Source organism: Mustela erminea, chromosome 18 (assembly GCF_009829155.1).
Source record: "Mustela erminea isolate mMusErm1 chromosome 18, mMusErm1.Pri, whole genome shotgun sequence".
In the NCBI taxonomy this organism is placed as follows: Eukaryota; Metazoa; Chordata; class Mammalia; order Carnivora; family Mustelidae; genus Mustela; species Mustela erminea.
Genome location: NC_045631.1, coordinates 49,928,208 through 49,950,304, shown reverse-complemented (window position 1 = coordinate 49,950,304; position 22,097 = coordinate 49,928,208). Strand labels below are relative to the sequence as shown.

The following is a 22,097-nucleotide window of genomic DNA, read 5'->3' as shown; positions in this document are numbered from 1 at the left end:
GGACATGTGACCAATGTGGGCATAAAGAAAAAGCACCTACTATGTGGCACCCCGGGCAATTTCAAGTATGTGAGCACCTACTACGTGAGACCTTACTCCAGGCGCCGGGCGACCCAGCGGGGACAGAAGGGGATGAAGATGCAGACGACTGCTCTCACAGAGCTTACATTCTAACAGGTGGTACGCAGGAGGTGGAAAATATCAAAGCAAAATCTACAGCATGTTAGAAAGTGTTAAGAACTGGGCCAACATACAGGGAGAGAACAGAAAGAAAGGATGGGGGAGGGGCAGTGAGGGAGTTCCAGTTATATGCGGGGGGCTGGGGAGGGGGTTGCCAACCAAGTCCTCACTGTGAAGGTGGCCTCTGAGTAAAGGCCTGCAGGCAGGAGGAGCCCCTATGTCTCTCATCATTATATTCCCCCCCCCCCAAAAAACCCAAGTGGAAGAGGTAAGAAAAGTAAAGAAAAGCCTCCGCCCCAGCCCGTCTTCACTAACACATGACCTGGAGAGGCTATGATTTTTTTTTTTTTTTCAAATTTCATGCTTGAAAGCAATCCATGGTCAAGGTGTGACCCTTTCCCCCACTGTCGGCCCTTCCAGTGGCCACTATCGACAAAGCCTCATTCCAACATTCTCATAGTGAATCATGCTTGGAGGCTGTAAATACTGAAATTAGGTATTTGGTTATTTCCCTTTTCCTGGCATTTTGTTCATCACTGGGTGGAAAGAAGAAAAACATCTCTGGCTCACCGGCCGGGAGTGAAAATCAGCAATGCCTAAAAATACCCAGGAGCAGCCGGGGGGAACCGGTTGACCTCCAGCTCCTCATCTGTAATGCCCTAGAATTCCAAGCAGCTGCCTTTTCCAGAAGTCTGTTGACCTAAGCCAGATCACAGGGGATGACACGGATCATGACCGGTCCATACATCCCTGAGGTCAGTTACCCAAGCTTGGCTAGGAATTAGCACAGAAAGGATCGTTTTACTGAAGGTATAGTGGGAGAAAAGGTGTCAGTTATCTAAAGCAGGGGGGCACCTGGGGGGCTCAGTCGGTTGAGCGCCTGAGTCTTGATTTCGGCTCAGGTCCTGATCTCGGGGGGTTTGGGGACCCAGCTCCGCATGGGGCAGCTTGCCCAGCAGGAGTCTGCTTCAGATTCTCTCCCTCCATCCCTCCCCCTCCCCCACTTGTGCGCGCTGCCTCTCTCTACAAATCTTTTAAAAAATATATTAAAAAAGCAGGAATGAGTCCTGTCCCAGAGAAAGGGCAAGAGGGCCAGAGACAGCGCACCAGGCGACTAGCGCAGACTCCGTGTCCAAGACAGCCCCCCACGCACTTGACCAGGCCCTCGAAGGCCAGGTGGGATAAAAGGGTCTAAGTTCTGAAACTTACTGAACCCCCGGGTATATATTTACCAAACCTCAATGTTTTCACTTTGGGATCACCTACAAGACAGGAGAAAACTGGGCACCACGAGCATGCCTGGCTTGACCAGGAACCAGATGCCACCCAAGAGGCTGAGTCCTACGTGAGGCGGCCTGCCGTGAGGTACGTATACTCCAACTTCATCCCGAATTCACCCAGTTTTACAGACGGTCAGAGACCCTCTGTAGCTCTTGTGGTGTCAGTCAGTAGCAATGAGTCCCAGAATCCCAAATCTGAGCCACAGCCAGACTCCCGAACAGGGTCCTTAACTCAGCCACCTACCCTCCCACCCCACCTCACCTGGAGGAGCCAAGCTTCCTGATGGTTCGTTTCCTAAGCCCCGCGAAGTCACATGACACTCTAAAGGAGTGAACGGAAAACTTGGGGAACATTCTGGAACACAGTACCCCACCACTTGGTACTCCCTGGCTATGGGGCATGCCAGGTAGTTTCCAAGGCACAGTGAGGATCCCCTTGTCTCCTGCCTAATGTTCCTTGAGGGGTAAGGGTGACCATGGGGGTCCTCCAGGTTGGGTCTCCCACGGATCTAAACCACTTCTATTAAGCCAGGGCTGTCCCACAAATATCGCCCATGACTCTCTCCTGACCAGCAACACCTCTACAGGCTTCCAAAGGGTGGCTGGCCTCTGCTCCAAGCCTCTTCCTGACAGTTTTGTGGTGGGGACAGGAGTCAAGCACCCCACAGACTTCCCTATGACATGGGGAAGACTTCAAGAGCCTGAGAGGAGGTCCCCACTCGTCTCCCCCCAAGACTGTCCTCAAGTGTCCCCTAGAGCCTCTGCTCTTCCCCTTTCCACCCAGATGGATCCAAGGTAAGGCTTTTGATACCTCTTGCTTTTTCCGTACAAAGCAGAAGAAAGAAGAGAACTGGGGTAAGTACATATAGAAAGGGGGAGGCGGGGAGGAGCAGGTGCCTGGCCAACTGAAGGCAAAAGAGCAAATGATTTCAGCACCGCCCCCAGGGCAGCTGAAGGAGCAAAACTCAGGACAGGAAACCTGTGACCGAGGCTGAGAAGAGAGAGCGCGACTTAGAGAGGCTCGGGGAGGCTTATGAACAGGTGCCTTCAAGGACCGGGGCTTTATCCCCGAACCAGCCAAGAATCTTCTTCCCAACAGCCATGAACTCCAGAAGAGGGCCGCTCGGCCTCGGACTCAGGCTCTAGACCTTCACGATCCATCGTCTCCTGGACCCTCAGCACGGTGAGCTGCCAAGTGCCGGAGTTCTGGTCCCTACACCATCCTCCGCTAATTATAAGCATTTTAGCTAACGAGCCCACTGCTGGGCCCAGCCATTTCTGGGGAGCACTGGTCTTGAAGCGTGGACTCCACTCCGCTGCCACGTAAGCCAAGCCCATCAGCTTGGCCTGCGGACTCCGCTGCGCCCAGCCTAACCGGAGCACCGTCCTCCCGAGGCTTCGCGGTAAGCGACCCGCTCACACACGTGTCCACTCCCGCTCCCATCTGGCAACCACTCAGAAGGCAGCCTCTGATCGCAGCCGACATCAAAAGCCTGGTTTTGTAAGATCAGATCAGATCTGAACTTCACTCGGGGGCCTTTCCTGGTGCCCAGAGTAAACCCATGAATAAGATATAAGGAAATACAAGTCAATAAAGAAAAGAACCCGTTCCACCCTTCGGCAGGAACCGCCACGCCGGGCTCTCGCGCTGGTCCTGTGACACCCGGAGCGGAAGCAGCCTCCACGCCGGGCCAATCCTAACTCCAAGAGCAGCTCTGCACAAAGACAAAGACACCCCAGAGATGGCCCGTGTCGCAGGCGTCGCTTCCACGCTTCCTGGCTGCGCCCTGGATACAGGAGCCCCACTTGGGCGGCGCCTGGCCCCGGTGGCATCCTCCCAGGCCCGGTGCGCTCCGGGATGGGCCCCCGGGCCTCTGTGCCTGGAACCCCAAGGGACGGGGCTTTAGGACTTCGGGGAGACTGGCAGCTAACTGCCCCCGCACACACACCAAAAAAACCAGAAAGCGATTTCTTCTGAGAACGGTGGTTTCAGAGTAACAGGCTCATAACACCACCTTCTCCGAGGCCTACCAGGAAGGCCCAAACCCCCAGCCATCTTTAACAGGCTTTTTCGTTAGCAGGAAAACAGAAGTCAGCAGTGGGCTTTGGGGGGGGGGGGGGAGGCAGGGATTTCTCTGGAGCCCCCGGCAGCTCTGTACCTCCAGGGCCCCCAGCCCAGGGCTCCCTGGAACAACCGAGGGCAGGCCAGCCCTGCCCAGCTTCCACTCGGGCCCTCTGGCAAAGGCCCCCGGGACTTAATTGGTCCTGTCGCAAATGAGACAATTGCTTCCCGGGCTTGTGTCTAATGAACTCCAACCTTCTGGAGTCTATTGAAGGCCGCCTGTGACCCCCTCTCCCCCTCCCCGGCCGGGTCCCCTCCCCACCCCCCAGCAGGGCGGCCAGCCCCACTCCCCAGCCCCTGGCAGCCCGAGCCGCCCATTGTGACAGGGAGAAACAGCCAGGGCTCTCTTCATGCTTTATGGGGCGTTCCTATTCACTTGTTCAAGGAAATTTCAAAGGGGCCTGCTACCCTCTTATCCCCGCTAAGCCTCCCCAGAAGAACAATGGGCTGAAAGCGGTTCAGTGCAGCTTTTCATCCCCCACACACTTTATTTCTCGCCTGCTCCCTGCTCTCATCTGTGCGAGGCCCACAATTGGCAGCGCTCTGAAGAGGGGTCTAATCCCAGCCCTGGGAATCCCGGGTGACCCGCCCGCCACCGGGCAGATCACACCCACCCTGGGCCAGCCGGCCAGAAAGTGGCTCGCACAGCCCGCACTCTCCATGCGCGCCAAGCCTTCAGGAGCAGGACGGCCCAGGGACGCCCAGCGCCTGGCAGCCCGAGACCCAGAGGAACCCCACCCCCACCCACCATCCAGAGGACGGGTTCTTATTCCAGAGAACTCTTTGCCACCGCTGTGGTCTGCATGAGATAAGTGGCCCTGGACAAACAGCTCCAGAGAGAGAGGAGGACCCCACACTGATGAGGTATTTGCCCCAAGTTGGCATGACCCTGCCCAACGGGTAGAGCTGCGCTGGTGGCTCAGGGATGACCTGCCCATCTGGCTGGGAGAAGGCCTCGAGGTGCGTAACACTGATGTCAAGAAGGTCAGCCCCAATACTGAGGTCCTGGGGCCCCAAGCCTTCCAGGCACTTGCCTTTGGCCCTGATGTCCTACCACTCGGGACCCAGGGGTACCTAGCATGCCCCAAAGAGAAAGTGATGCTTCGAGGGGCTTGCCCTTTCCTGGCCCTAGCCCACGCCCTATCCCAGTGACCTAGAACAGCCGACCAGCCAAGGTTCCCTCCCAGATCCCGGTCAGGGGCTAGCCGGGGCTTCATGTCCACAGGTGTCTCCGCTGACATGTAAAGGGCGAGAACTTTCAAGTCATCTCTAAAATGACAAACTGAGAAAGTTCTTCCGGGAAGGGGCTGATGAAGGGGGGTGGGGGAGGGGTGGGGCCAGTGCCAGGGAGAAGTTAGAACTTGTTCCCTCCTATCCCTCCCTGTAACCATTCAAAAAAGAAAGCAGTGTGGATCCCTAACAAATAAAAGGAACTCAAAGTGGCTTAAAGGTCTCATTCCCAATGGGTCCTCCCAACACCCTGTGTTGGAAATGGTCGTGTTTGCGGCGAGGGAAGTGACAGGCAAAAGGCATGGGCCCTGCTGCACTAGCAAAAGGCCCGACTGTCCCAGCTGTGAGAGTCACAAGTGACCACCTGCCTCCTGACCTCTTGTGGGGCTCAGACAGGCATGGGGACTACACCCAAGTTAGCGCATCATGAACCCAGAACAGTGCCTGCACGGTGGGGGCTGACAGGGCCAGAAAGCCAGCCAAGAACAGCTTCTAAGAAAACCAAACAGAAGCCTTATAGTCTTAGCACCCTCATTCCAACCCAACTAACTCTTTCACTCAAGACGCTAAGACCATCCCTGCCCCAAGAATCCACAAATGAAAGCTAAAGGAGTAGTGTTTCTAGAAGCAAGCACACAGACAGAATATGGCAAAATATGGCGGTAGGCAGAATGACCGAGAGAAAAACGGAAAACCATTTTTCCAAAAGTGGGGGTGCTGCCCGTATGCCTATGCAGGGGCAGACAGCCTTCCGTGGCCTTGTGCGCTGGGAGGGAACACTACAATATAGCATGAAAACAGATCAGATATTAATGATTGAAATCAAACAATAAATAATGCCTCATCCTTTTCAATTAACATAGGAAAGAAGTTATTGTTTTAAGGACTGTGACCATCAAAGGGTAACTTTTCTCAAGTTTGGACAGGAAACTAACTTCCACAGAACCCTTCATTTCTCCACGTTGGATGAAAGAGGTGTACCCTTATTCTGTTCTCTTTAACGCCAAAATGCTCTTCTTGGAGTAAAATGGAACCTGTCACCTTGTGGCTCTCCCTCCCTTGACTGACAGGGGATCTGAGATAACACAAGGAAAGCCACTGGGAAGACCAACCGTGGAATCCCAAGCCAACCATATCGACTTCCCTTCCAAGCGGCCCCATGCCACAGGCCGAAACACAGGACCCTGGCCAACGGAAACCAGATCATTTCCAACAAACTAGAAGAAGAGATGGTCCAGTGAGGCTGCTAAAAGGAACAAATTCTACATATGCCATGATACATGGCTCAGTGGGTTTGCCTTTCCAAACTGTCCCCTTGGCAAAGGAGATTCCCACTGCAAACACACCTGTGGAACGTCTTCAAAGACCCTTTCTGGAATGGCGGTTCTCAACTGGACGCTGGGTGGGCTCTTGGGGGACTTTTGCCCAACCCCAGGCTTCACTTCCCTTGGCTCTCCTGAATCAGAATTCCAAAGGATGACAAGAGATGGGGTACCCCACTCTACACACACACAGTGATGAGACAGAAAGAATGGCTGTTCCACACAGTGAACACCACTGCATGACTTCCGCTGACTTTCAATGCAAGCCGTGACCCCACCTGACAGACCCCACCTGCTGACCTCCTCAGACCTTGCAGGCTGATGACTTGGATTGTTTTTGGAAAGCAAAGGAACAAACTCTAGGGGTGTGGGGGGATGGGCGAAATAGGCAAAGAGCGTCAAGAGGTACAGACCCCCAGTTACACGGTAAGTCAGTCACGGAGAGGAGTACGGCATGGGGACTTCCGTCGACAGCACTGGAGCAACGCGGGCTGGTGGCAGGTGGAGACTACATTTGTCGTGAACACTGAGCCATGAACAGAATGATGGGATCACGATGTTGTGTATCTGGAACTACTACAACGTGGTGTCAACCATACTTCAACAATAAAAAAAAATTTTTTTTTTTTTTTAAAGAAAGGAGAAAACCCTTAGTATGCCAGTTGCGTTCGACTTCCAGAGATCCCAGGTCAGACAACTTTGGAGAGAAGCCCTACTCGGCGGCAGAAGCGGACACAGAGCAGGCCCTCCGCCAGCACGTAGTGAGCTGATGTCCACCAGAACACGTCCATGAGGGAACCTCACGCACCGGGGGCCTTCAGAGAGCTCTGGCTTTCTGACCCTCACCATCAACGCCTTGTCCTTCGGAAACAACCAACACACGTACACACGAATCGTCCCTACGCCACCCCGTCTCCCACCTCCTAGTTCTGCAGACTGGACACCTTGGGCTTCAAGACCAGCCGTGCACGTGCGCCACGGAAGAAAGGCAACGGACAACCAGAAGACGGCTTTCTGAACTCGTAACTCCACGGATGGTCATCTCAACCTTCTACCTTACTTTAGGTTTCCACCGGCCAACTTTCCTTCCAAGGCCCTAAGCTCGCCACCGCCTGGATGACCTCATCACCCCCCACACCCCACCCGTGTGCCACAGCCCCAGCACACTCCCCCACCCCCACCCCCAAGCAAATGTCCGCACACGCCCAGATGGCCTTTGCAAGGCCAGCCTCGAGGGGCTGGAGACTACAGCCAGCTGGCCTGGCAGGTCACCCTGCCCGCCGTGGACACGACAGGGCTACCGGGATACTTACACGCTGCTGTCCGTCATGGACATGGAGTCATCCGTCAGTGCGTCGCTCGATATCTCACTATCGTTGGCGCTGGTAGCCGGCGCAAAGACATAGCCAGAGCCTACATGGTACGGATTAACGGGATCGCTCCTCTTGAAGGACCTGGGGGAGAAGCACAAGAGTGGCACATCACGGCTTCGCACCAGACACCCAGGCGACCAGGCAACTCGGGGACAAGCGAGGGCACGATCCTGCCACGTGCCAGGGCCAACCTGCGGCCCAGGCCCAGCCGCTCACCTGGGCAGAAGTCTGGGGCTACTTAAGGGAGGGCAGCTGAGCCACCGGTTCACCCCAGGAAGAAAGCAGGCTGGGTTCCCCTGCTGCCAAGGGCAGGGCTGCCAGGGGACAGAGGAAGCCATAAGCAGCCCAGGGGATTCTACAAAGGGCTAAGCGCACACTCAGACAGAGGAAGGCACAGCACGCATCTCTAGGAGGGGAGGCTGTCAAACCACAGAGGAGAGCAAGCGCGTAGAGGTGAAGGGCCTTCTCCCCACCACCACGACCAAGCCTGCCCTAGAATAAGGTTTTAGGGCCCTCAGGGGTCTTAGGCACCCAAACTCCCCATCCGGGGTCTGTTAGCATAGTTCCAAGATTCACGCAACCCAAGGCCTGGCATTACCTTCTCACTTCCACCCTGGGTCTGGGACACTGGACAGATGGGACAGAAAAGCTCCAGACAAGGTTCAGAACTTGCACCCCACCTGGAGCTGGGCCTCCGCTGGGCCCTGCCCCACTCCCCCCACCAGGCCTGCCTTTCCCAGGCAACTGGGCTACGATCAAGACGGGCAGGATTCGAACGAGCAGCACAGCTGTTTCAGAGGAAGGTCCAGGCCCCTCCTCTGGGGTCTCCTGCCCTTTGATTCAGTGGCCTCTGCCTGTCCATTCTGCCCTCCTGACTGCCTCCCAGGACCACCAGTGTGCCTGTCCCCTGCTAGGGTGCACTCGTCCTGTGTCACGCGAGAAGGACATTAAGTGGGCGGGGAGGAGGGAGGAGGAGTTAGGGCCACTGTTGTCACAGGCTCCAGCAAGTGGCCTGTCAAGCCCGAAGTCACAAATGGCCCCCTTGACAAAGACCCTGGCATACTCCACTGGGCCCACCGAGTCTAAGCCAACAGCAAAGAAATCAACTCGGGGAGAGGGGAAGGCCCAGAAGAACGAACCCATTCCCTCAGACCACTGCACAGGTTTCTAAAGATGGCCGTGGGGGCGGCAGATGAAAGGGACTCACGAAAGGTCAAAGCAGCCTCGACATGCCATCGTCCAGCGCCTATCATCTCCTCCGTGTGCAGCACGGTCAGGTCTGGCCTGACCCAGTCTGGGTCTCTGGTCTCTAGGTACCAGTGGGCTGGCCTCTGTAACAGAGGGGCACCCTTGGGGAGGTGCAGGTCATGGAGAGTGGCACACGTTCACACACATCACAGCCCCTCGGGCTGGCCCCGCAAGGACAGCAGCCACCCAGGGCAGAGCCGGGAGTCGCTGGCAAGACGCAGATTTCTTTGGCCCTCACCCAAACTCCTTCTGCCTCCTGACAGAGACCAGCCTCAGGGGTCCAAGAAGTTCCAGCAGCACATGGGACCCGGGCCGTGCCAGCAGACCGGACCCAAGGAGGGTCGGCTGTGGGCAGGGGTCGCAGCCACAGTGTGGGGTGAGGGCCTCCGTGGGGACAGCTGGGACAGGAAAGCTTGCACTCCAGCCAGAGTGAGCACTCAAAAGAGAAATGTTATATCCAGAGCAGGAACGTTTAGAGCCAGAATGAAGCCAATCTCCTCGCTAGAGATCAGTGAGTAACAGTCAAGCGTCGCCATAGACAGGGCACTCGGGAGAGGCAGGATCTCCGTTCTGGGCGCGGGTGCACCCCCGCACACAGCAGGTGTTCTACTCCACAGTCACCCTGCAGCCTCACAACCGTGGCAGGAGGCGCAGAGCCCCAGGTGGAGGCCAAAGGCCTTGCCAGAGGCCACCTGGCTGGAGACGTGGCCACAGGGAGCCCAGATCTAGGCTCCACTAGGAGCTCAACGTCAGCAGGGACCATGATTCCGTTCTCCTGAGCCAGACTGGAACATACAGCCAGATGCTGGTACAGATCAACCAGCAAGTGCAAATGAGGAAGGTCCCACTTGAACCCGCTGAATACCTTGGACCAAGTGACCTTAAAGTGTCCTTGAGACACTGGCCCCATCCTCAGTGTAGAGAGCAAGAAGTCTCCCCACTTCCCAGAATATGTTGTGATGATTACCCAAGGACAGTAAGGCCCATCCGTGCCTTGGCCCTGGTCCCATGCCCTCGATATGGGATCTCCAGACAGCAAGGCAGGAGAGAGAGGAGTGGTCGGAGCAGAGGAAGGACAGTGAACTTTTTTTGAGAGGAGACAGGAGGAGAGATGACGGAGTAGAAATGGCTCCTATAAAGGAAGTCAGAAGGAAGGAGAGGACGGCCGTGTCTGGAGCTGCCTCTAAAGGCAGGATAAGCGGGGCGCCTGGGTGGCTCAGTGGGTTAAAGCCTCTGCCTTTGGCTCAGGTCGTGATCCCAGGGTCCTGGGATCAAGTCCCGCATTGGGCTCTCTGCTCAGCGGGGAGACTGCTCCCCCCGCCCCCCGCCTGCCTCTCTGCCTGCTTGTGATCTCTGTCTGTCAAATAAATAAATAAAATCTTAAAAAAAAATTTATTAAAAAAATTAAGTAAATAAACAAAATAAAGGCAGGTCAAGAGGAGAGAGGAAATGGGCTTTTAAGTCAGAAAGAAGAAAGCACTTCCTACCAGTCCGAACGGACCATGGAGGGGACAGGATTATGGAGTCACCCAAGTCTTTTAAAAAAGCCCAAAGCTCCCTGCTCTCTGGGGTGCTCTGACGAGGAAAGTTCTCCTGGGTCCCCTTCTAGCTTTCAGAAGCCCAGGGGTAGGAAAGTGCTCCAAGCCCTTCCCGACAGGGACCAGGCGTAGGGGGAGGCCGAGCGCTGGTGCTGGCTTAGCTCCGGGCCAGCAGGTGGCCACGGTCAAGTCACCAGCTCCATGGACATGGGCTCTCCACCTAAAAAACACCCGCCTCCAACATGCCCGTCGGCAGGAAATTCCTACAATCCCGAGACTCGAGGGCACTGTAATTTGGGGAGATGTTGGTAATCCTCCAAAAAACCAAATGCTGAGGAAAACAGAGCTGTCGGGGGTTTGGCTCCTCCTTCCTCTGCAGTACTTATCAGGACGTATGGTCACGCGGCACTGGTGTCTAGGCCTCCGATGCCTGACGGGCCGGAAGCCAGACCGGAAGCTCCATGAGGGCAAGGCTCAGGTCGGTCCCCGGTGCCAGCGGCTCCCCCTGCTGGTGGGGCGAGGCAGGAGCTCTAGGCTTTGCTCAAGTTCCTTAACAGACATGGGGCCATCTGATGGGTGGCTGTAAAGTGTATTGGTCTAAGAGGCATTAGTACGAGATCAAAAGAGCCCAGGGGGCCTTGAAGAGCCTTCAGACACTGGCTGCTGTCTCTGTGGCATTCCCTCAGACAACGTCCTGAAGTCAACCTCTTTGGGAAGCAAACGACTCTGAACAAATCCCTTCTCCGTCCCCAGCCAGAAAGACACAGAACTCAAATCCGTGTGTGTTCACAGCTTTGCACTCATTGGAGTGGATCACAAAACACATGGGTCCCAAAATAAACTCGTCCTCCTCCGCTTCCCGAATAGAGGGCTGCCTTCGTGACCATCCTTAAAAACGGAATATATTGCCCTTATTAGCTCGCTTGACTGCAAGAAAGTATTTGGGTTTTCCTACAATTGTAACAGAGGAGGGCGGGCAGAGCAGAGGAAGGAGGCAGGGTCGTGGAGATAGAAACTCAATTTTTAAGAACCCAGAACATTGTCAGAATCGCCACACGGTTTTGAGAAAATGGATTAGAGCCCCTTTTCATGTATCTTTAAAAAAAAAAAAAAAAGAGAGAGAGAAACCAAATGGGAAGAAACTTGACCATGCTACAGTAATTGTACCCAGATGCTTTATTTCTTCAGGACTGTTATGCTCCCATGGTTGCTGCAAGGATTTTTTTTTTAATATTTTATTTATTTATTTGACACAGAAAAAATCACAAGTAGGCTGAGAGGCAGACAGAGAGAGAGGAGGAAACAGGCTCCCTGTTGAGCAGAGAGCCCGATGTGGGGCTCGATCCCAGGACCCTGAGACCAGGACCCGAGCTGAAGGCAGAGGCTTAACCCACTGAGCCACCCAGGCACCCCTGCTGTAAAGATTTTAAATTCCTACAAAGAGCAGAGGCCTACAGTACCGATTCCGCAGGGGGCGGACCTGTTGGTTTACAACGCCCATGGGCAAAGGGCTTTGGGCTGTCAGGCAGCAGGGGTTCCTGGGACCTTCAGGGAAGGGAAATTGTTTCCTGGCTCTTCCTTTTTTTTCTTCCCCAGCTAGTTCTTATCTCTTATCTTGATGCCTGGGCTGTGGCCCCGGCCCCCTCCCCCACATGCCAGGGCCAAGCCACCCAGAGAGCACCAGAGACCTGACGTTTGGGGCCTCCTCTCTCAAAACAGTACAACTTAACAAGTATTTCCACGTTTCCGGCTTGCCAAAAGCCCTCTGACAATGTACTCCTAAGTCACTGCCCCAAAGGCAACCACCTCTTCAAGAAGCATCTTCTAAGGCAAGATGGCGGCGGGGGCGGGGGCGCATTCAGTAAGGGGCCTGACACTCAGTTGGCCTTGGGCGGCTGAGCCACTAGAAACAGGCCAGCTCTCCCAAGTGGGTTTTGGCAAACTGCCTCCCTCAGAGAGCCCAGCCTCTCACTGGGGGCCACTGCTGCCGGCCTATCTATCCTGTGGCATCATCTTCTTTGATAACAGGGGCCGAGCTTGATTCCAGTGGCTTCGCACAAAAACCCGCCTCCTGAGCGAGCTCTTTCAGAGAACAGGAAGCACTTGGAGCCAGCAGAGGGCCATCTGCTAGGCCCGACTCATCGGAAGGGAGGCCAGAGGCGAGGTCCGACGGCAGGCTCAGGAGACCCGCCTGGCACAGGAGGGCACCAGGGCCCGGAGCAGACAGGGGAGGACACAAGGGAGCACTCTGGGAGCCCAGCACGGTCTCCTTCCCAAAATACACGCCAGGCCGAGCTCCTCATCCCACCACCCCTCCACACACACCCCGCGCGACACCCCGCGTCTGCGTGCCGGGCTCTGGCACGTGCTCCTACCACCGGGTCCCTCCGGCTCCGAGTTATTTGCGGAGCCGGTCAGAAGCCCAGGCAGCCCACTCCAGCGCTCCCAAACCAGAGTCCTCCCCTCCGAGGAGAATGCTCGCTCTTCGGTTCCAACTATTTATATCCAACCTGACACCAAACCAGGGAGGACACAAACAAATCATTAAAAAGGCGGCCTCCCCTGAGCGCCCAAGGTACACACCGGGCCTGGAAACTGGGCTGGCGCTCCCGGCCCCCAGCGGCCAAGGCGGCTCCTGGCGGCTGCGGACAGCGGACCCCTTGGCGGGACTCGGGGGGGCGGGGGGGTCGGCCCCACATCCCGGGAGCTGGCTGAGGAGACCCAGGCTGAAGTTCAGCTCGCAGAGAAGCGGAGGCCCAGGAAGGTGGGCTTCCAGGGAGCGCCGGCGGGAAGCCAAGAGGCATCCGAACCGGGCCACCCCTTTCCCCGCACCCACTCCTTATCACACTTAAATGATACGAATTCTACGGCTTTGCGAGAGTTCAGAACTCTTCCCTCCATAACCAGGGCTGTCTCGTCCCGTGTTTGGATCCTAAGAGCGAGCCTGACAGAAGCAGGAGGGAGGGTGCCCCGTCATCATAGAGAAGGAGGTGTGGGGCTAGGAAGCCTTCAACCACGGAGTGATGAGTGGACAGGGCTGGAAGCCAGGCCCTGGAAAAATGTGGGACACCTCCCAATATACCCTGTGTCCACCTGAAGCTCCTGAAGGTTCCAGTGAAACCGGACAGGTCCTAGGTTGTCTGTGAGGATGCCCAGTCAAGACGTGGCGGGCTCCGTGTGGTACAGAAAAAAACACTGCATTTTAATCCAACAGGGCGCAAAGGCGCCCACAAATAAGAGTGTGATGACCGCAGGGGTGGGTGAGAAGGTGTCATCTACGGATCAACAAGGCCCACAGTCCACACCTTGGAACCACCAAGGATCTCGGACGCCTGCCCCGAGAATCTCAAAAAGTTCACCAGAGTCATCTCGGGGAAAGTTTAATCCTGGTCTGATCCCAGGGGAGGCCTCTGGAAGGGGGAGGGGCCCACCCAGGCTGGCTCTCTACTGCCCACCCACAAAGAGGAGGGGTCGCAGCAGGGTCCTGCCTGGGAGCACTTTCTCTTCGGTGACATCCCAAACCACACGCAAACCACGCACGGTGCTGCTGACAAAAGGGCCACTGTTCCCAAATGGGCCACTCGGGGTCCTGACACTGGGAGACACAGAAGCTCCACGGTTGGAAAGCCCCTACAGCAGCAGTGAGACCAGCACCCATTTACCAGAACGTTCCCCTAATGGCCGTAGCTGCAGGTGCCTGGTGACTGCCTGGCCAGAGGCCGGACCCAGGATCTTCTGCAAAACCACCTGACACCAGAAGCTTAAAGATGTTGAAACAACTCCTTTCCACGTGATCTTCCACTTCCTTTCAAAAGCCAATAGAGTTCCACCTGGGTGTAGACCAGATGTCTGAATGTGGGTGAACCCCAGCGCGAGACTGTAGGAGCGCCCTCTGGTGGCTGGAGAACGAGCTCGTCACTCCCCATTGGGCGGGGGGAGCTCTCTGGGCCACCCCTAAATCACTGCTTCTAGGCTCAGACTCGGCTCCCCTGCCCCTGGTGCTCCTGTGGGACCCCGGAGGAGGGACCCGCCAGGAATAGGGCAGACTCCACAGAGGCAGCCACCAGACTGCAGCCACCAGACTGCATCCCCGGTCCCAAACACATGAAGAATACCGGAGGCAGAGAGGGATCAAATGCTCTGCTGCCATGCCTCAAGCAGCGGATCTAGAAGCGAGAGGCTCATTTGGGGTATCTGGAGGGGGAGGGAGGGAGAGACACGGAAAAACTCCTTTCTAACAGGAGGTCTGAACTTGCTGTCAAAGGTCAAGAATCTTAAGACTTGGCCATTCTGTAAAGGCCTGCTGATCTTTGAAGCCTCAAAAAGGGAAAGTACCCCAGGGCCCTGTCCTCTCCATCCAGGACTCTTGTCCGCCAGCACTAAGCAACACAACCGTCCACGGAGGTCTGAGCCTCAGGCCGCCAGCATTTAAAATCTAGATTCACCTACCAGCGCGCTCTAAAGCCAAGAGTCCTTTATTCGGGAAAGTCATTGGACCTTCCCTAGTTAGGAGGGTTTCTTGCCGGGTGGATACCCAATGTACAAAGAGAACCACAGCCTCAGTTGTGAAGCCAACTGCTGACTATCGTCTGCACGGAGAGTTCGAAAGACCCCACTTACCCCCACGTCCAGTGGGTGCGCAAGCTGCTCCCTGGGCCTCCACAACCCAGCTGCCTCCCTGGCCACATCCATTCCTCTCACTACTGATGAGTGGTGAGTGACCCCTTCCAAAACCGGCGCTTAGTGTACTCAGTGACTCAGAGGCATCAAAAGCTGCTGTCTTCTCTCTCTCTCTCTCTCTCGCTCTCACTCTTGCTCTCGCTCTCTCTCTCCCCCCATCTCTCTCTCTCAGCCTTCTAAGACTGGTCCAGGATAATAAGTAACCCGCATTAATGAATACTGCTTGCCACTGTTTGAAGTCGGTCCTGGAAGACTGCAGGCTGAGATTCAGCTGTGTGCGGTACTTCTCCCCACTTTTAACAACGACAAGCCAAGATCAAAGGGTTCGTGGCCAGCGGTTCTAGCTCTCAACAGACCTTCTTCAGCCTCAGCGGCCTATCCATCCCACCATCCATCCCACGTAACTCAAAACATCTGCAAAGCCCACACCAGCCCCTGCCACTCCCCCCGCTGCCGCCAGCCCCCCACGGCCCCCTCCCTGGAGAGACACCCCTCCCCACTCCCCGGACAAAGTCCTACCTGTATCCATTCTCAACAACCTCGGCGGACCTCACGTTCGCTGTGGCCCTCAGGGTTTTGCTGGACAAGCCAACCACAGTGGGTGACAGTTTGCACTTGAAGTCAGCACAGGCCCACTCCTCTTCCTCGTTCAAGGTGGGGAGATAGCCACACACGACCTTGAGGCTCCCCAGTCCCCCGTTACTCATATAAGCCGTGTTTTCTCCCCCACTCCTCACATATTCGAGGTATATATCAGAAGTCAAAAACATCTGGTAGGCATTTTCCTCCATCACCGACTGGATCTCGGTCTGCGCCTGGTCAAACATGATGGAATCAATCTGTTGCTTCTTGATGCCATCTCTTATGTAGGTTTTGGTGGCCGGTTTCAGCTGCTTGGAGACGATGCTGTTGTTCTCAATGTACCTCTTGTAGATCGCTTTGGCTACTCGTAAGGTTTTGGTATCCTTCAGGTTCATCTGCCTGAAGCCGTTGCAGGCAAACCAGAAGTCTAAGGTATCCACGCATTTGTCCCTCTCCAGGAAAGTGCGGAAGAGATAAGCACCATCTTGATCGCCCAACAAGGAGTGCAAGGACTTGGTCCACCTGGTCAGAGGGGAATCCGGGGATGCCCGTCCCTCGGGCTCCCCCAACCCATCCTCGTTGCGCCTGGCGTTGGAGGAGACAGGCATGGGTTTGGTGACCTGGCCCTTTCCTACCCCGGGCTGGCACGGCGGGGTCTCCCCTTCTTCCCCGGGGACCGGGGGCCGGGGGGCATCCTCGTGGAAGCTGCTGCTGGGGTCTGGGAGGCGAGTCACCAGGACAGCACTGCTCATGGTGAGGGAGTACTTCCTCCCGAGTTTGTCCTCTTCTCCCAGCTCTTCTCAGCAATCAGCGTGGTCTCTCTTTCTCTCTCAAGTCAGCAGGGGCTCATCTGAGCCTCCTTTCTGGAAAGAAAAGGAAGGGGGGAGGTAGGGAGAGAGAAAGGGGTATTGATCTAATCAAAACCAGATCTACCCAACATCAAAGCAAGAAAGTAAACAGGCTTTTCAACTCCTCAAATTCAAATCAAGCAACCCAGCTATCTGCGAGGTGCTCATCTAAAGTATCAGACGCTGCTTTTTCAAAGGCGAAATCTGAGCTCCCTGCACAATTGGGGGGGAGGGGCGGGGAAGGTGCGCTGGGAGCGCGGAGGGTGGGAGGTGGGGGCGGAGGGGCCTGGAAGGTGTAAGACTGAATCTTCCAAAAAGGCCCTGGGCCGGGATGCACGCAGGGCAGCCTCAGCTCCGCACGGGCTCCGCTGCGCTTTCTTCCCCTCCCCTCTGCTCCCCCCCGTCCCCCCGTCCCCCCTCCCCCGATAGCATCAACTCCAAAGACGCGCACACGGAGCCGCCGGGCTGTGTGCAGGTGAAACCAATTTCGGTAAATTTCCCCACTCGGCTCTCGGCACAGATAACTCGAGCTCCAAACGTGCCCTTCCCCGGCATCTGGTTCCCATTCCCCCCACCCACCCCTTCCCTCGGCGCTCCCCCTTCCCACTCCTTAAAAATTCAGAAGATCCGCGACCGAGAAAGAAGCCCGCCCAGCGAGGGGCGGAATGGGCTCCCAGCTGGAAAACGCCCCCCTCCACCCAGATGTAAATGTGCGCGGCGCCCCCGCCTCCCGCCAAGAATCCGGCTCAGTCTACACCTCTGGGTTCCCCGTTCCCCCAAACCAGAAATCAACTCACTCAGACAAGACTTTGATCTTCAAACTTTGCGAGAGAGGCAGAGAAGCCTCAGGACCCGCCGCCCCCCTTCGCCCCCACTCCCGCCCCCAGCTCACCTCCCCGAGCCACAAACCCTACAAAACCGGATCAGAAACCGTCTCTCGCTACCACTGCCTGTGCCAAGAATCCCAAACTCTACTGACCTCAATCCTGTCTTTTTTCCGAAAGAAAAGTCTTATCTAACCAATAAACACGCCGCTTTCCCCAGCACGGGAAGGATCAAACTAAGGAGGGTAGGGGCGGGCCGGGGGGGATGGGGCGCGACCCCGAACGAGAGGCCTCGCGGGGGGCCGGGCTGGGCAGCTCGGCCGGCGGAGTGGCGGGGCCTCCGGGAGTGCCGCGCTGCCCCGGCAGAGGGAAGGTGGGGCGGCCCCGTTACCTGGAAGACGAAGGCGGCCCAAGGCCGGGCTCTCATCTCCGCCGAGCCCCACCGGCCCGCCCCCCCCGGCCCAAATCCAACCGAACGCGTCCAGAGCCCCGGCGAGCGGGCCGCCGAGCGCGGGGCCGGAGCCCCGGGAGGCGCTCGCGGCACCCGGAGCCCGGGCGCGGGTCGGTCCCCGGCGCCGCCGCTCGCGAAGAGGCACGGAAAGCAGCAGCCTAGTCCAGAAATGGCGACGCGCGGAGTCTCTGCCTCTCCGCACAAGGGGCCGGGGTGGCCGGGGGCGCGGGGCCCGGGCTGGGAGGAGGGACGCGAGGGACGCGAGGGACGCGGGGGACGCGGGCGCCCCGGGCTCGGGCCGCTCCTGCGCGCAGACTGAGCCTGGGCCAGTGCTCGGGGCCCCTAAGCGCGGACCAGCGGCCGGGAGGGGAGGAGGGGAGGGGGGCAGAGAGGCGGGAGGCGAGGAGGGGGCGGAGGGAGGGAGTGGGAGGGGGCGGGGGGAGGGCAAGCGGGGGGCGCCGCCACCCTTTCATCCCACCTTCCAAAGGCACTCCCGCGCACACTCACACCCCGACTCACATCCATAACAACGACAGCGACGCGACCCCCGGGCGTGGGGAGGAGGGGGAATCTGCCCCCTCCCCGCCCCCGCCGCAGCCGCCACTTGCAGAAGTCTCTCCGCCCGGGGCCCCCGCCACCCCGCTGGGGAGGGGGCCCCGGGCGCAAAGCGCGCGGGGCGGCCCGGCCAAGCCCCCCGGAGCGCCGGGCGCCGGGCCCGCCGCTCCCCTCCGCGCCAGCCCGGAGAGCGCCCCGAAATAGCCGGCCTGCCAACTTCAAAGGGCCGCCGGCACATCAAAGCGCGCGGGCCGCCGGGCAGCCGCGGCCTCGGCACTCACCATTGATCCGCGGGCGCTCTCCGCGGCGAGACCTCGCAGGCGCCCCGGGCAGGGCCCCGGCCCCGGCCCCCGGATCGGCTCGCGGCGGCAGCCCCGGGCCCCCCCGGGCCGGTCCCGGCGTCGGGGAACATCGGGAGTCGCGCGGCAGGGGAGGGGGTGCGGGGAAACAACAATCCCGGGATTAGAGCGAGCTCCACCGGGAGGGAGGGTGAAGCGGCGCGCTCCGCCGCCCCTTTTATGCAAAAGACCCGAGTGGGCCTCCGCCCCCGCCGCGGCCGCCCCCGGCCCCTCCGGCCCCCGCCCGGCCCGGCTTTCAACACAGGTCCTGTTTCCAGCAGTCACTCCGCGCACCAAATGTCCTCCGGGCGCTTCCAACAAAAACTGCGCTGTGGATTTAACTGTGCACTTCAAAGGCGCGAGCCGAGCGCACGGTCCTGAAAGGGAGGTACGCGCCGGCCGCGCCCCGGGCCGGCCCCCCCCCCCCGGTGCCCCTGCCGCCCCTCCCCGGGGCCGGCCGGCTCACACCGCCCCTCCGGGCCCGGGCTCGGCCCGGCCGGACCCCCTCCTGCCCCCGGCGCCCGCGACGCGGCTCGACGCGACCTCGCCCCCTGTCCGAGGGGGGCTTTCTTTGAAGCGGCTCCGCTGGGGCCGCGCCTCCACCCCCACCTTTTACAGCAAGGCTTTCGGCGGGGGAGACGGGCGCCTCGGACGCCGGGCGGCCCCGAAGTCCATTGCAGCGCGGGGTTATTTTTATTTCCCTGCTCTCGGGTTGTTACTGAGTTGCCAGGACCTTATCAAAGCGCAGCCGGCTCCAGCCGACTCCCCCGGGCCGGGCTCGGGGAGCCAGTGATCCCGCCGCGCCAATCACAGCCGCGCTCGGCCGGCCCGCGCCGCCCGCCTTAAAGGGACAGCGCCCCGCGCCCGCCCGGCCCGGCCCGGCCAGGCCCGCCTCCGCCGCACGCTCCCCTCCCGCGTTAACCCTTCCCGGGTGCTCCTCCGCCCCTGCCCGGCCCCCGCCGCCCCGGGGGGCGCTCGCGCTCGCGGCCGGAGTTCCAACTCCGTCTTTCAAGTTCTGCGGCCTCTTTGCTCCGGCTTCCTCCCCCGGCCTGCCCTCGCCCTCCCGGGCGCTGGAAAGCAACAGTTTATTGTAGCATTCTGGCCATGGCGAGAACTGCAAGCAAGCAGATTTTTTTTTTTTTTTCTATCATCAAACACTCTTCCACCTCTATTCAAGTTTCCCTGGGAATTTGGGCTGAGAGGATCTTGCGAAGGGAGTTCCAGCCCTGGGATTCACTGGCCAAGTGTCAGAGGGCCAACGCAGGCCTGCACGCAGAAGGCTCGCGTGTGCCCCTGTGCGCGTGTATCTAAGTGTGGGTTAGAACCACCGCGCACTTTTGTGGATGTGTGAAGTTGGGGGGTGTGAATCTGCCAGGACAGGCCTGAGGGCTGCGGATGGGCTCTGATGCCTTGTTAAGAAGCATGCCTCAGTTCCCTGAAGATTTAACTACAAATTCCCAACCTGGCCTCCAGAACCCTTTTTGTGCACATACAGAACATCTTTCTGTAACAACTGCATTCCCAACACGCTATGGCAGGCATCGCCCAGCCTCCCATATGTTCCATATTAAACAGACACGGAATGTCTTTTTTCTCCTTGATCTGCAGTTTTAATGGATTGAAAACTCTTCACCCACTGTCTCCTTTGAATGTCACCTCCCCACAGGCCGCCAGTAATGTTTATGAGGCATAACCTTTTCTTCTCACATAAGGTAACAAGAAAATATGCCACAGACCTGGACTATCTCTGGCTATATATAGGGTTGATCCCTCATATGATAAGCTATTAAATTTTCCTCTTCCTGAGAAATGTAAACGTGTCAATCAGATCGTTTCCATAAAAGAAAAGGGGAACTCAGCACTGAAGGTGATGAGTGAGGCTTGGGGTATCTGGCTCTACTCACTTTTTCTTTTTTTACTTGCTTGTTGAACTTAGTGGATGAAAAGCTTTCCAATGCAGAGGTGCCCCTAACCTGTCATGATGCCTTCAGAACTTGGAAACACGCAAGAGATGCGTCTATTTAGGATTCCATACGAAAAGAGAAAGCTCATGCAACACCCACAATCTGCTGGAAAAGGGCAGGCAGCAGGGACTGTGCTCCAACATCCCTTGTCTATGGGGCTGGGACAAGGGGAGTGAGTACCTTCCAGCTCAGACTTTGGAGCTCCTGAGTGGCGAGGTGGGTGGCATCTCACTTCCCAATACCTGCCTGTCTGTGTCCACGTTCTGCCCCTCTGGGCTCACCTCCCCAGGCAGCCAGGCTGGCTGCAAGCCCACAGTCCAGGCTATGAAATATGGCCACCTCAGGGCAAATTGGGAGGGCCGGAGCAAGAGTGTGGCAGGGTGACTCATCTTTGCCTTGGGACAACTGCTGGGTGTGAGGAAACTGGAAGCCAGTCCACTTCAGGTCGGCTCCATCTAAGAGCCTGGCCTTCCGGAATGCTGGTATGTGGGACCCATGGCCAAGGACACACCCACCCCCTTCTGGGACCCCTCGAGAGCCAGGAGCCAAGCTGTCCCTGTGATGTATTTCTGCACATGCTCACTCTCTCCCCTCCTTTAAAGGCCACAGAGGGTGTTATTACAGGAACAGAAGTGTATACTGAGGAGGAATAGATTGCCACAGAAGTGTCTACGATATAAACAGCAGCAGCGTCCATGTCTGTGTGTGTGTACACACACACACACACACACACACACACACACACACAATGTGGGGGAGGGGAGATAGAAAAATCAAAACATCCAAAATCAAATAAACAATGATCAGAAAGAGGAGGCTTTAAAAAAGGAAGTGGAAACTTGGTCTTCATGGGTGGTTTTCCTTCCCTCCCAGCTGTCCCCACTGACCCTTCATTGCCCCCCCCCCCCCAGCCAGCCCTAATCATCACAGGCTTGGCTTGAACCAAAGACCCTCCTGCTCCCTCATTATCCCAGGGCTGCAGCAGCGGGAAGAAGGGAAGGGAGATGGAGACGCAGACACAAGGCCTGGTTTGGTTCGCATCTTCTCATTAATGACCCCTCTAAGAGACTGATTTCCAGAACACGTGCTTGGTCACCTTGACCCAACGGCTCCCCCTCCATCTCACCCCTGCCCTTTCCCCTTCCCCCTTGATTTCAGATCTGGTGGCACATTTCCCATCCAGCAGGAGGCTGAGCCAAGTGTGGAGAAGCCGGGAGCCCTCTCAAGGCTCCGGGTCTTTGACTACTTGTTGATAATATTTCTGGAAGAGAATCCAAAGCCCTTTGCTTATACCCAGCCCCTTTCTCAAGATAGCACAGTTTTCCATTTTTCCCCTTCTCCCTGGCAGCAGTGCTATCATGTGACTTGTTGTAATCCTGCACAGTTGCCTGGAAACTGGAAAGCAAGGTGATGTATTTCTGCACATGCTCACTCTCCCACCTCCTTTAAAGCAAAACCCTATAGAGGATAAACAGCCTACTTTGCCTAAGTGCAGACAAGTTTAATAAAGCAGAGAAAGTAAGTCCTTTCTGGAATTACGTATCAGATTGAAATCCTAGAAT

General features: G+C 57.4%; 2 protein-coding genes across 6 annotated transcripts in view; both read right to left on the bottom strand.

Annotated features, from left to right (window-relative positions):
- The window catches only part of AXIN2 (axin 2), a 31,157-nt gene extending 11,859 nt beyond the window's left edge, over positions 1-19,298 (bottom strand). For 2 of the 5 annotated variants that reach the window (XM_032320697.1, XM_032320702.1), the window contains exons 1-3: positions 18,515-18,965; positions 15,493-16,418; positions 7,448-7,588 (exon numbers count right to left, since the gene is read on the bottom strand). In XM_032320697.1, the coding sequence (XP_032176588.1) occupies positions 7,448-7,588; positions 15,493-16,307 (956 nt within the window). In that variant the 5' untranslated portion in view covers positions 16,308-16,418; positions 18,515-18,965. Of the gene's footprint in view, positions 1-7,447; positions 7,589-15,492; positions 16,419-17,618; positions 18,052-18,514; positions 18,967-19,180 lie in introns of those variants that run through there. The other 3 variants (XM_032320700.1, XM_032320701.1, XM_032320698.1) reach the window with 3 other exon arrangements.
- LOC116577467 lies at positions 1,197-21,282 on the bottom strand. The gene is made up of 2 exons (XM_032320703.1): positions 21,255-21,282; positions 1,197-6,313 (listed from the first exon to the last, which is right to left on the bottom strand). Exon 2 carries the CDS (start codon positions 4,971-4,973, stop codon positions 4,041-4,043), a length of 933 nt encoding a protein of 310 aa, XP_032176594.1. The 5' UTR covers positions 4,974-6,313; positions 21,255-21,282; the 3' UTR covers positions 1,197-4,040.
- Positions 21,283-22,097: the final 815 nt, after the last annotated feature.

Bases quoted from the DNA above. Each gene is read 5' to 3' on its own strand.
- LOC116577467 (XM_032320703.1), bottom strand. From the start codon at position 4,973: ATGGTTACAGGGAGGGATAGGAGGGAACAAGTTCTAACTTCTCCCTGG.